Below are 14307 nucleotides of genomic sequence, written 5' to 3' on the forward strand. Positions count from 1 at the left end.
AAGTATATGGCACTGTAAATGCTGAAATATTCTCGCTTTCTTATATCCCTGAGTATTCTGACACTGATGTCTGAAAAGTGGAGGTACAGTACATTTTTTTGAGATTTTCCATTCTTATGTGACAAGTACAAAACAAATTACAGCTCCCTGCTTACAAAACACATTTTTTGTTATCCTTTTTTGGTCTCAGGGTTAGTTTCTAACAGCATTTAATGTCTTTAACTCGGCAATTCTTTATCCAGTGTCTCTGCATGTCGTCTGTCCTGTTACACAGAGTGTGCTGCTTTTATATTCGCGACAGCTTTTCTGAACAAAAGGCACAGGAGACGCGTGCAAATTAGTACACTTATTGGCCAAATCGTTCCCTGCAGAGTGATTTCACTGATGCTGATGGCTTTCTGCTGTCTCCTCATCACAAGGACAGCACTCATCATCTGCGGGAATCAGTGCCTGGGTGACAGCGGCTCCATCTCCACCGCGAGATCATGAGACTGAGAGCCTTTGCTCAACTCCACCGCCCGCGGGACCACTGTGGACCAGCGATCTAAGGCCGATAACAAGGAAGATTAAATGAATGTGTGGTCCAGATGAGTGTACATTGTATCTGTCTTTTTATTTAACCACGAGAATGCAACGAGAATCTCTCACCTCTCCTCAAAGCTCTAACGCCCTGCTGCAACCCGTTGGCTTGGATGGTATCACTCTTTCCTGGATCCTCGTTAATTATCGCCAGGTTCTGATTCCAGTGACACCAGTTAACCTCGTCCACCCTGATTACATAAAAGGACCCCATTAGCAATGAGATTTCTTAGTTGTAGCGCCGGCGCTGTTGAGTGGCACAGATTACGAATCAGACAGATCACCTGAAACACCAGCGCCGATCAGATGTGCCATCATAGTTCTTCCCCACCGTCACCATCTCTCCAACTCGAAAAGACTTGCGAAGACAGACCGGGAACGAGCGCTCGATGTCCAAGATAGTCGTTGCCCACTGGGAGTACAAATTATGAAAAATATTTGAAGTAAACAGAAACTATCATAACAAAGCAGATTTTGAAATTCAGCAGTAAAGCTGTAACCACAAGGGCAGCTTAATTACTGGTGGTTGTAAATTAGGGAAATATAACACAACATTTTGTCAGTGCTCGTTTACAGTTAAATACTCACAGATTTGGAGCACTTTGCCACCAAAAATAACAACATGAACTGATCTCATAAGTTTTAAAGTAAAGGTAAAATTATAGCCTAAAAAAAGTACATTTGGGATCCCAGAAATGGGTCTTCTATCACTGTTAATTGTTCTTAAATGCTGGATTTACTTGTAGTAGATGCTGTCTGTTATTATTATCAATATTATTATTATTTGCTGCTTTTTGAGTTATATTTGTATTGACATATTGTGTCTAACCAGGGACAAGGTCTGCAAACTAGCGAACTCCTGCATCAGCTGCATTTTTGTTTAAAGCAATGTTAATATCTATTGTCCCTGTTTTATGTATAAATAAATATCAAGAAGTTCTTGATAGTTTGCCATAAAAAATTTGTACATGTTATTATCATTATGTCTAGAGAATAAATCTTTGGCAACTATATGCTTCACAAACTGAAGATTTCCACAGGATGAACTGCAGCCTGATCTCACTGACACGTTTGAGGGATGCTGCAGCCCTCTTAATCACAACATAGTCATATTCTGAACTCTGTCATCTATTTGACTCCACCAGTGTATGCCCATGCTACCGTGTCGTTTTATCCGTTTGTGCTGTTGGCATACTGATATGTTTAATCACAACGAGGAACGTAACCAAATACGGGTGGCAGGTGTTCATACACTAAACATGGGTCATTTTAGGCCGTTGTTAGGTGGTTGTTATGCATGTATAATTCAACTTCTCTGGATATGAATGAGACGTTACTGTGTGAATTTAATACGATTCAGTGCTTTCATCAAGTGTTGTAGGTACATTAAAGCCAAAAAACAGGTGTGAGCTTGTTGCTAGGTGGTTGCCAAGTAAAGTGATGGTGTAATAATATACACCATTTTCTGGATTTAAATATGACATTAGTTTGGTGAAATGAAAAATGATACAATGGTCATATAAGGTGTTATAGGTGCCTAAATGCTAAAACAGGTTATTTTATCATCATCATCATCTTTATTTATAAAGCACTTTAAAAACAACCACAGCTGACACAAAGTGCTGTACTAAATTACTAAATAATACAATTACATTAGATAAAAATAAAAGCCAAATTAAAGAAGAAAAAAGGTAAAATAATTAACTAGTTAGTTAATAAACGGTTTAATTTAAAAAAAAAAACAAAAAAAAAAAACAACTAAGTCTCACTACGGTCAAAAGCCAAAGAATAAAAATGGGTTTTAAGACATGTTTTAAAAGTGGACAGTGAAGGGGCCGCTCTAATGTGCAAGGGCAAGTTTTTCCATAATTTAGGAGCAACAATAGAAAAGGCTCTGAGCTTCCTCCTGGATCTCAGTACTTTGTTACGTGTTCTCTTTTACAAGTTCCTGTTATGAGTTGTGCTGCGGGATTTTGAACCAGCTGCAGACGTGAGAGCAACGACTGACTGACCCCCACATAAAGTGAGCTACAGTAGTCCAAACAGAAAGAAATAAAAAAAAAACGGGGGAAATGAAAGCATTTTAGTCTGTTGCTAGGCAGATACTGGGCAACATGATGCTGTGCTAATAGCTGAGTTAGATAAGAACCTTCAGGGGCCTAAGATGCACCTGTGCTCAAGTCTGGTTGATCATGTAGGAGGAGCGGGCAGACAAAATAAAAAGAAGAAAGACACAGACAGAGGTGCTTTGTATTACAGTAAGTTATGGTTCTATAATTTTAAATAATCATCATGCTCTTTAAAATAAAACTTGTCAGTAGACACTGAGACCACAAATGTGTTAGGAAAGTCAAAAATCCAGAGTGCAGGAAGTTTATTTTCTCATTGGCTTCTATGTAATCAAACTCGTTTATGCTAGCAGAAGCGTCGCCCCCTGCTGGCAGTTATAAGGCTTTCATTTCTTTTCCATTTAAATTATATGTTTAAATGAGCCTCGTTTTTCGTCGGCTTCCACAAACAACTGACTCACCTGAAGCTTCCAGATTTTTTTGCTCTCCTTGGAGACCTGACCCACTGTCTCTCCCATCAAAGCGATCAACATGTTGAGTAGCAGCACGAAGGTGAGAATGATGTAAGTAACTAACAGGATGAGAAAGACGACTGGATCCTGTGCACTGTAGATCATGTCCAGGTCTCCCATCCCAATGGTGAGCTTGAAGAGGTCCAGAAGGAAAGTGCTGAAAGTGTTATTGTCCCTGCATGCAGGGTAGGTTGTTTGGTCGGTTGGGCAACTACCGTTACACACTGGGCACACTGTCAGCAGAGATACCAAGGCTGTGGGATGGAAACAAAAGGCAGGTTGGCTAAGAGTCTGTGAGCACTTACATGAACATTAACCTGAGAGGCAAGTTCTACCAGTCTGATTATTATAAATATGATGCTACAGCCAGCAGAATGTGTGATTATCATAAGGATTGAAAGCAGTTACTAAAAGTGTGACGATTGTATAATTTTTTTCAAGGTGCTGTTGTCCCGGTAGCTTACCTGATGCAAAACCGATCATGAAGAGCACATACACCAGCAGAAACCTGAAAAGGTCCTTGATAAGAATCTAAGAAGAAAACAAATGTTAAGACACACACAAGCCTTTGGATGTCTTGCATTTTTTTAATTAGCTGTCCATTTTCACAGTCTAACCTTTTGTATCATGATGCTGTAGGTGCCCGTGAGCTTCAGGCCCCTGGTGAAGTAAAGTGTGTTCATCCAGCCCAGGGCGAGTGCAAACACCATGACAGAGACGTAGGCCTTAATGCCAGACAGGTAGAGAGCAGCTGTGACTATGATCAATACAGAGTAGATGAAGCTAGAGAGGACAGAGAATAACTTTGTCAGTAAACCAGTATCACTGGTGAATTGTGTAATACTGAAGTAGGGATGATGGCAGGAAGATACGACTGCTGGCATTTGGCATTTTAACAGAATGTATACATCACGGCTAATGATCTAAATCAACACAGTTCAGAGAGGATGCTCGACATCCTCTGCTCTGTGTTTGGATCATGGGTTTAATTAAAGATTTAAAATATAAAACATGCCAGCGAGGAGGCTGACAAATTAATTAGATGACTCAATTAAAAGGATGCGAAATTTGCCTCGGGTAAAAGCCAGCAAACGATATAGCGGAGGTGAGGATCAGAGCCTGTGAGTACAGAGGATGGAGACTTACTACAGCAGTTGAAAGGATCCATCAATAAATAAAGACTTCACCCCAGGGCACTTTTTCAGGAAGAGGTCCTTAATCTGCAAAAAGAAAAAAAAAGTGAGAGAAACATTTCCACAGTGACAACAACACTGCTGAACAGGCTGAAAGAGACTGGGAGAAAGCATCAACCAAGCGATGGTCAGAATATAACAAGAGGTCGGAGGGCACACACTAACATTTGTGAGGAAGAAGAAGATTCCTGATGCCAGTGTGACAATCTCCCCGGCCATCCGCCAGTAGTCAGACGATGTGGTACGTGGGTATGGAGGCTGGAAGGAAGAACATCTGAACATCTTAGCAAAACACACAAGAAAAGCATCATATGCAGAATGTTTATAAGGAAAAAAGTGACTATGACCAAAAATTAAAGGATTAGTTTATCTTTTTGGAGGCCTATGTGGCTTCACTTCCTCGCTGAGAGTTGGATGAGAAGATTGCTATCAATCTTATATCTATCAGAATAAACCCCAAGCCTGCAGCTTTTATCTTAGTTTAGTATTAGCATGTAATCCCCCGTAAGATTTCAATTTGTCACATTTTACTCTGGAGTTTCACATTTCAAAGTTTGGATAGAGGTATGCTCACTGTTTCCCTCCTGCTTATGCTAAACAAAGATAACTGTCAGCTGCCTGTAGCTTAATATTTATTGTAAAGATATGAGAATGCCATCAATCTCCTTATCTGCCTCTTGGCAGGGAAGCAGATCCCCCGCACCCCCAAAAAAGTAAATATTCTTATAATGTAGAGCACTGAACTCCTGTTAGTGCAGAACTGAGCAAATATGGGACATAAAATTGCTGCTATAGCAGAGGATGCATTGTATTTTATACATGAGACAGAACATAAAATTAAATCCCTGCAATGATAAATGAAAATATTCAAGTGGTGTCTTGAAAAGTCATTTTCAGTCATTTCACACCTACCTTTCCATCTGTTGGTTGGTAATAAGCCACCAGGGTGAATATGATCATGGTGATGAGGTAGGAGAACACACTGATGTAAAAAGTGACAGCAGCAAACCTTTTCCATTTGGCCCTCAACAGCTCATTGATGGGCTCCACTGCCAGCATCTCATGGCGGTTCTGACAACAGAGGACCAAAAACATGATGCTAATAGATGTGATGAAAACATAAAAACATAAATAAATCCTGATATTTGTATATGTATACAATGTGCCAGGTTTCCCGTGTATTTTTTATGCTTAGTTTAGATGTTTTAATAATCAAACGGTGGGCTCAAAAACCTTAATTTCAAGTTTTGAAAGAAAAAAACTAAGAAAATACTGTCTTTGTTTACCTCATTGTGACTGGTGTAGACAAGGATTTCCAGCACAGATGGCTCCTCGCCACATGTATCCAGTGAAGAGAGATCATAGAGGGAGGAGTACACTGGACCATAGGCCCAGTCCTTAAACTTACGGGACAGATGACGAACTTCCTCGTCTTTGATCTCACGTCGGATAATGTGTTGAAAAATCTGGAGGAACATGAACAAGGTGGCCTAAGCATCTTTGATCTGGACTTTCTATAATAAGTGAAAATGATGCTTAAAACATTTTATCTACCCCTATCTTGCCCAATCTGGCAGCCATCATGAGAGGCGACATGCCATCATTGTTCGGCACTGTCTCCAGGTTGCAGTCTGGGTAAAGCTTGGCAGTCTTGATTAGCAGCAGGTCGTACATCTTTGTGAGGAAACGCGTGTTGTCCTTGGTGTTGTCTGCAATGTGCACCAGCGCGTGCAGCACCGTGTTTCCACGTGAATCCTGGCGTCGCAGGTCAGCTTTCTTGTGTGGATTCTCCGTCAGGTAGTGCACTATGTCAGGCTGGTTCGTGCAGGCAGCCAGAGAGAGAGGCAGCTCACCTGGGCAAACAGACAGAGAGTGTGTGTGTGTTCACTTAATTCTGAAATCACAGGAGATTATTAGGAAAGCTGCATTTCAGATTAAAAATAAGCAAACCAACAGGAGGGTTAATTAGGAACTGTAGCTGGTGTCTGTATGTCCCTGCAAAGCATACAAAACATGGATCAAAGATCTGACTTAAATCCCCCCTATGAAAACAGCACAATTAGCAGTTGTTTGAGGGAGGGGCGCAATGGGGCCAGAGTGCCAAAAGCAGCTGCTGAAAATGAGCCGTTGCCATGGGTGACAGATTACTTTGTCACCCCGCATAGAAACGCTCCTCTTCATGGATTTGCACGGGTGCATGCAGAGTGTTAGCGTGAGTCTAAATCCCATTAGCCATCAGCCCTGCCAGGTTCCTGTACACCTCACTGCAAAGCTCCGCAGCAAATTACTCACACTGTGCCCGGACACGCTGGGATTTGGGAATGACAGCCATGCTAAGTGCAAATAGAAATCATCCCCTGTTTGATGAGTAAGGAGTGTGATGCTCGATTGTGACCATACAGACAATTTTTAAATTTGGTTTGGGTAAAAAATACAATAAAATTTTTAAATAAAATTAAAAATAGAGCCCATAATGTAGCAAATCTACTTGTCTTTTGACGTTTTAGGAGAAAAACAATGTGCATCATTTATATTGTTCGATTGCAATTAAAAATGATAACATGTATATAAAGACATTTTTTTTCTGGGTACTTCACACAGCTGATGTCAAACCTGTTATATGCTGTCCCTTAGTAAAATCTGAACATTACCCAGCAGAGGGCAGTGTTGGGTTTACTTTACCGGCTCTGATGTAGTTCCCCTACTGCTGTTAGCAGGTCAATGAGGTGCTTTGCACCAGCAGAGGATGTTTACATTTCTCAAATGCAGGACACAGACACCTTTCACTGGATGCAGTCCTTGAACAGCTGACATAAGGTTCGTCTTTTCATGTGTTTTCAGAGCGTGACTAATGAAAGCTCCTCAATATGTCAAAAAAATCTGGGTAGAGGTAAAGGTGGAGCTCACCGCTGGACCACAGCAGTACCCTGAGTGTATTGGCTCTGCCAAAATGTCACTTCATTTCTCCATGGAAACAGCTGTTTATTTGCCAGAAAAATACTCCATGCGTTAACTACTTGATCTTGGCAGCTCCTGCGTTGCGCTGATGTGAATTCTGCATTGTAAAAAAGCTGAATAACCGCTTATGAGCAAAGCAGTGAGAGTGGAAATTGAAAATGTGACCGGTGAAGTCATACAAACCTCAAACAAACCTCCCAATTATATAAAGATTATATGCATTTCCAGGACTCTGTATGTGTGGCTGACTGGGACTGGGAATAGGTGCGCTAAAAGTAGAAAAACAGAAGCACATAAGTTTTTATGTGCTTACAAAGGTCTTTACCAAAGTAGAAGTAACCACCCTCGTCTTTGGGCTGGAAGAAGCGTCCCCTCGCCTGGGCATGAACGTCAGCTCCCTTTTCCACCAGCAGCTTCACATACTGCTTACAGCGTCGTTCGATGGCAATGTGGAGCGCTGTCTGGCCTGAGAACGCCACCGAACCCAGCAGAAGAAATATTACGTTATGTCATACCACTGCTTTGTGTTAATTAAATCAATGTGGAGTAAGGGTTGGGTTTGTGGACAGGTTTTCAGGAGCTCAAAGTTTTAGTAACTGTCTTCTACAATATTTCCCAAAAGTGCAAAAAGGAGTAAAAGCTCAGAGGTTACACTGAGTGACCTAACAACTCATTTTTTGTCAGAAGGTGCTACTGTCTCACAGCTAACAGTGTAAGGAGTGAAAGCCAAACAAATGGTGTCTGGACTGTAAACAGTTGTTGTTTACTTCACCATTTCTCCAATTCAGGGTTCCAAGACATTGCAAACATATTAACTATAAACACATTTTCCCCTGCCAGCTGTAACTCAGGGCAAGAAGAAGGGACAGCAGCCCTATATACTAACCGCAAAATTCACATTAATTTAAAGCACAAATGCATTTTCTGCAACTGCATGTGGTCGTTTTGGGATTATTTTCATACCTCTGTAGTAGACGTCCCTGAAGGGCGTATTTATGAACTCTCTGAGACTCCCATTCTTCTCTGCTATGTCCACCAGCACTGGGATGGTGTTGTTCTGACGGCCATAAAGGTTCATCAAAGCTTTTGGCAGACATGTCTTACCTGTGTATGGCTCTGGTAGAAAGAAAAAAGTTTACCAGAAAGAAAAAGAAAAGACTTTAATCCAGACATATTTTGTTTAGAAAGGGATTTTATTTCTTTATTTAATCTAATCTAAGTGTGATACAAAAGCTTCCAATACCCCTTTAGGCCTCCAGCATCCAAGGCTACCCCAATCCTATCAGATGTGCTGTAGTACACCCCAGAACATGTACACGATAAATTAGCCCAAGTTTTGGGAAATAAATCAGTATTTGGGATTTACAGTAACAGGCTGTTAAAGACAGGGGTCAAACAAGCCCTTTTAAACAAGCTATTATGAGATTCTGAGCCTAAAAATAAAGCACTATTTAAACTCTCTCACAGAGGCCACAGTTTGCTGTGATTTCTCTGTGCTGCCTGACATAAAGCTCCTCAGACACACACAGGAAGCTTTGCACTGGGTCACACAAAGACTCTAACGTCATTCCACCTTTTCCTCTTAATATTGTCAGAGTCAAAACCAGATAGAGACAGGGAGAGGCGAGGAAGTGCAAAAGGTCAAAGGAGCCGGAGGACAAAGCTGAGCGCAGAGCTGACAAAACTTAAAAAACCCCAAAAAACATTAGAAAGAGTAGGAAACAAATATGAATCAACTGCATCTTAAAACGTACCTCTGAATTCCTCATCGGTTAACCTCTTGTTGTTACTTTGCAGGTACTGCAACAGGCCCTCGAGTTCCGCGGGGTCTCCACGTGACACACAGTCGAAGAGAAGCCAGCGGTTGAATACTTTCACGACTTTTGGAGGATCAGAGCTCTGGCTCTCGTCACAGGATGCCTCTGTTTTACTGAGATGACACAGAAACAGGATTTACGTTGCGTTACATGTTCCAACTGAACTGATGATCCAACAAGAGCAGGAACTCCCTGTGAACCAGTGAATTTTTAATATTTCACTGATAGAACATTAAGATTTTTTTTTTACTTACAAACTATATAAGCAATCAAACAGCCTTCACTGCTCCAATAAATAGACCTCTGTGCGTATGGGGCAGGTAGGGCAGCCAGGAACAGACAGCAGCCTTAATATTACCTCAGCGGCTGCAGGGGAAACAACAACATGCTCTCTGTTGGCTTTTAGGGACTGTGCTTCACACACAGTGCGTCTCTATGTGTTCAAACTGCACCACTTCATGTGGCACACCTCTGTCTGCAGAGTGGCCAATGTGGGAGGATTTTGTTTTTAATGACAAAACTTTTCCAAACTAGCCCTTTTGTCCACGGATAAAAATCCAGTATATTTTAACGACAGAAAGGTAAACGCCTAAGGCGAGATGTTTGAATCATTTGAATCATTTTCCATGTTTCCTGGAAGCACACAAATGTTGCAGTTTGAGAACAGCTTAGATCTTTTCTCTCACCCTCTTGGGAGCTTCTTTCTGCGTCTCTTCTGGTTGCTTGAGCTTCCGTAGGTGCCATAGTCAAAGAGTGAGTCCATGGGTGCTTTCTTGGGAGCAGGAACCACATTTGACTCATATATGGTGGATTCCAGGAGGTCCATCGGGTTGGATATGCCCTTCTTGAAAGCACCGTGGAACTTCATCCGTAGGTACTGTCTGCTGTCTGCGGGGTGGCCCGGCTGGGCCGGCTCCAGAATTGACTCCTGACTCGAGTCCTGAGTTGCTGGGGATCCATCCTGGCTCTCGAACAGGTGTGAGAGCTCAGATAAAGGGAAGGCTCCATCACCCTCAGGCTGAGCAGCCTCACTGTCTCCCAAATCCACCGAGAGAGTGTCTCTGGTTGGTTCAGAGCTGATGGTGTTGGCCTTGGGCAAGGCAAGGTGCCGCCTTTTGAAGATAGCAGATCGCCCCTGGAATACAAATGATAAAAATATTGTGAGGAAGCAGCAGGTTCTTTAAATGTCACAAAGGTCTTGTTTAAAACAAAAAGATAAATATTAAATCTGTTTATTTATGTAGAAAAATAACTTTTTCTAATATATTAATAAAGAAAGTCCCAGCTAGAATATTTGATAAGGATCTTTGGTCATTTCATTATTACTATTATTTTATTTCAAGCTCTTGCTTACTATTACAAGAGAGAGAGCTGAGCTGTATTTAATTATAGTGGACCTGACCATTTTCTGAGGTCACATTAGGAAGGAGGATATAAGACACAAGCACAGTCTCCAGTGGTCACCATCGCAAAGCTGCTTGCTGAAGGGTAAAAGCCTTAGAAAGGCGTCAGTGACTCCCATTTATATGCTGTCTGTATGAAATGGTATTAGACATGCAATTTTAAAAAACAAGTTGGTAAAAATCCCAAGATACTGATCAATACATAAAAAAAAAAACCCAGATTAAATACTTTATATGGCATTTGCTGTGCAGGGTTAAATTAAACTGTAATATGCCAGTTTTATTTAACGCTGCACAGCAGTGCTTTTAACATTAGACAATATGATGAGCAAACTGCACTCAGCAACACATTATTCTGACTAAAGAGAAGATGTATTAAGACTGCAATTACCACAGTGGCACTTGAAATCCACATTTAAAGCGTAAAGTAGATTTAACATCATGCATTTAGGAGTGCTCTGTACCTCATTCATCCCTTTTATCACAATGATGTGCCAAATTCCTCTTCGGGGGGAAACTGGAAATGATGCTGAAGCATGTGGGCGCTGTGCAGAGCAAAGAAAAGTAAGCATCAAGTGAAACAGTGGCACAAGAGTACAGACGAAACATCGGTATGTCCCTAGTGATACAACAAGAGTGTCTGTGTTTAGAGGAGGAATGTATGGAAAACTTTAAAAAAGGAGCAATGCCAACATCAGTACGAGTCTTGACTCCCATTGGTCGGTTGAGCGTGTTTTCTCTAGAAGGCAGAATCACACCACCTTCCTGTTTAACACGGGACATTTAGTAAATGAATGCTCTGAATGTTTTCCTATTACAGATGCGTATATTATAGTATCTCTATGCAAAACACATGCACACACACAGTACAGCTGCAGCATACTCTCACACTTTGTGCAGCATGGACTTTAAAAAAAAAAAAAACAGGTCTTTATGAATTTGCTCAAGACAGCCAACCAATCTAAGCCAAACTCTGCTGTAAAAGAAGCAATACAAACAAGAAACCTGGGGTCCCACTGAAGCAGGAGAAATGACTCACAGCCCCTTTTGACACACTGGATTATCATGCCTTTACACCTCAGTGGGCATTTGATGGTAAAAAGACAGGCATAACAAAAGGCTGCCCCTGATTATTAGAAGACTGAAACACGAAGAGCAAAGACTGCTTTACTAAGGGTTTAGTGATAGGATGGGATCATAAAACATCAAGTTGATCCAAGGCTCATATCATCCATTAATGGGGTCGAGAAGTAGAAATTCATTTTTAAAAGTTTCTCAGTGTGAGTGACACTGAGGGTCCCCTCAGGGATGTGGGATTTCCTGCTTTGCCAGAGCTAACGTGACATTATCCAGAGCCACAGAGCGTGACGACTGTGCCAAACGAGCGCAGGAAAGAAGAGCAAGCAAAAGAACAAGATTAGAATTATGATTTTGAGTAAGTCGTTAGTTGAAATACATTTTAAGAGTTCGAAAGATAATAGCGTAAAAAATACAAACATCTCTTTTATATTTATTCATAAGTGAGAAAATAAAAGAACACGGGAAAATATTTTTATATTTTTAAAAGCACAAAAACGACGTTAAAAATAAATTATGATGAAAACTAATAAGAAGAATAATGAACATACAAATTCATATCACTTTTTCTATACTAAGGTATTATTATAAAAAAAAAAGTTTGTGCGCAACTCTCATTAATTATTCAGCTAACACAGATACAGTAAAATATATATATTTTTTAATTTCTTTAGCAGAAGAAGCCGTTAAAGAGTATGGCATATTCCTTACCTTCCTCTAACCAGTAAATCCAGTTTTCATTTTCTTAGAAATGTTTACAGCCTGCTCCGTAACTTTATCCCATAGAACGTTTGGACGTGTTTTCTCTGATCTACTGTGCGCTCCTTGAATGCATCTTCTGCTTTAATGCAACTCCAGGCATCCAGATGAAAGTGAATTACCTAAAACAGTTGCCCTAAAGTCTCACAGAACAACGGCCGCTTTCACAAACTTTGGGTGGGACAAAGTGACCACATCCTTGCCTCAAAGCAGGAGCCAACACGGAAGTTTTGAGGTGAAGTACCACGTGTGGCCGCCAGGTGTTGACTCCAATGCCGCTCGAGGCTGACTTCACTGAAGTCTCCGGATTTTTCCTGGAATTACAAAGACACCTGAGCACAATTTACATGCCATTACAAGCCACTATGGTGCACCAGGAATTTTCTCCTCTTCTTGTACCGCCATAAACAACAGTTCCGAGCTGACGTTATCTGTTTCCTTGTTTGTTTGTTTTATGTCTACAGTACCTCTCATTCTGTCATATCAACATTACTGTGCAAAAGTCAGGAGTCATTCTTTATATTTTGGTTACAGTGAGCAAAAATATAAAGAATGGAGCCAGAATTCATGTCATTTTTTAAAAGTAGTTTTGAGCAATAGTTCTCCAGGCTTTCTGAAAGTCTTTTTAAAAAAATTCTTTGGACATTGGATGCTTTTTGAGTCCAGTCCTTGCACCATATCATTTTCACAGGTACAGTATGCTTTTTGTTTGTTAAGCCACTTAACACTGACCTATGACCCTTCCATGCATAAAAAGACACCTAACTCAAGGGATCAACCAGTGTTTTGTTTGACAGCTTAGGAAAGAAACTATTTTAAATTCTATCTTTAGTCTCTTTGTTAATAGCAGCCTGTCACAAAACATATAATTTGTGCTGATTTACTCAGCTGAATCTATTGAAAATGTCAAGATAACACAGTTTGACAGGCACAAAATAGTATTTTTGCATTAACAAGGTGGTCTCAGTGAAAGGGTGGCTGTCAAGAAACCATTCTTATGGAAGGGAAAGAGAGAGAAAAAGGCTAAGGTATGCCAAATCATACAAGAACTGGACTGGGTAGGACTTATGGAGTACTGAATTTCAATGTGAAATTTTTGGTTCAAATCATCGTTGTCAGAATGTACAGAGGAGGTCAGGGGAGAGAGGTGCAACAGTGTCTACACCCATCTGTAAAACACAGAAAAACTTGGTGCGTTTCAGGCCGGGATGTTGTAATCTTGTCAAAACTGATGAATTATGAAAGCAAAAAAGTGCAGTCAGACTTTGATCCACCCTGCAAAACCATCTGGAAAGCATCTGATTGGCAACAGCTTCAATTTTCAGCATGTCAATGATGAAAAATGTAAATTTGATAGAATTGTGCAAAGTCTGCTTTTTGCCTTATATGCTGTATTTCCATGAATATTTGCACACAGTTCAATAAATCACTGCACTTGTTTTCTTTTGCACCACACTATTCTGGAATTTTCATTTTATTTTGAAGGCATCTAATTTTATGCTAAACCAAAGCAGAGATTGAAAGTTAAGTTAATTGTTAACCTGGTTTTCTGTGCCAAAAACACATGAATGCACTGCTGAAACAACATACCTTCACACAGCAGCAGTTTGTCAGATTCTGACACTATTCCACTCTTCAAACTCGCACAATGGAGCGGAGAAGAGTTTACTAAATTCCTATGAGGAGGGTGTGGCAAGACCAATAAAAGGAACATGAGGCGCTATACAAAAGAATAAGAATGTCTGAGCAGTTATCAAAACAAAGAGCCACTTCTTTTGATGTTGTGATTTACTGCTTTTAAAGCTGCTTCACTGTGTATAGTTTATCACTGACCCCCACATAATGTAAAAAAGCTTTAGCATTTAAGGTTAGCCCAAGCACTGAGATTGCTGTAAAAATAGAGATGTCTTATTGTAAAAATATTGACAAACAAAACTGTC

At 40.6% G+C, this 14307-nt stretch overlaps 1 protein-coding gene across 2 annotated transcripts; it reads right to left on the reverse strand.

Annotated features, from left to right (window-relative positions):
- Positions 1-443: 443 nt before the first annotated feature.
- On the reverse strand, positions 444-11004 carry trpv4 (transient receptor potential cation channel, subfamily V, member 4). Of its 2 annotated transcripts, none has more exons than XM_085368238.1 (16): positions 10996-11004; positions 9815-10263; positions 9066-9241; positions 8275-8427; positions 7637-7777; positions 5908-6206; positions 5640-5819; positions 5266-5424; positions 4519-4611; positions 4307-4380; positions 3778-3943; positions 3625-3691; positions 3110-3414; positions 864-991; positions 649-770; positions 444-544 (listed from the first exon to the last, which is right to left on the reverse strand). In XM_085368238.1, exons 1-16 carry the CDS (start codon positions 11002-11004, stop codon positions 444-446), a joined length of 2622 nt encoding a protein of 873 aa, XP_085224364.1. The 2 variants fall into 2 exon arrangements, with proteins under 2 accessions (XP_085224364.1, XP_085224363.1); XM_085368237.1 differs by having other exon boundaries at positions 5260-5424.
- Positions 11005-14307: the final 3303 nt, after the last annotated feature.

The sequence above is a fragment of the Diplotaxodon limnothrissa genome, linkage group LG12, assembly GCF_057381915.1.
Source record: "Diplotaxodon limnothrissa isolate DT_005_m linkage group LG12, D_limnothrissa_male_GT1.1, whole genome shotgun sequence".
Lineage (NCBI taxonomy): Eukaryota > Metazoa > Chordata > Actinopteri > Cichliformes > Cichlidae > Diplotaxodon > Diplotaxodon limnothrissa.

What these genes read in the sequence shown, in the direction of transcription:
- trpv4 (XM_085368237.1), bottom strand. An exon ending in CCAGATTGGGCAAGATAGGG is followed by an intron (nt 5,820 to 5,907) that starts GTAGATAAAATG and finishes ATGTTCCTCCAG; the next exon opens with ATTTTTCAACACATTATCCG. An exon ending in TCTTCTTCTTCCTCACAAAT is followed by an intron (nt 4,381 to 4,518) that starts GTTAGTGTGTGC and finishes TTCTTTTTGCAG; the next exon opens with ATTAAGGACCTCTTCCTGAA.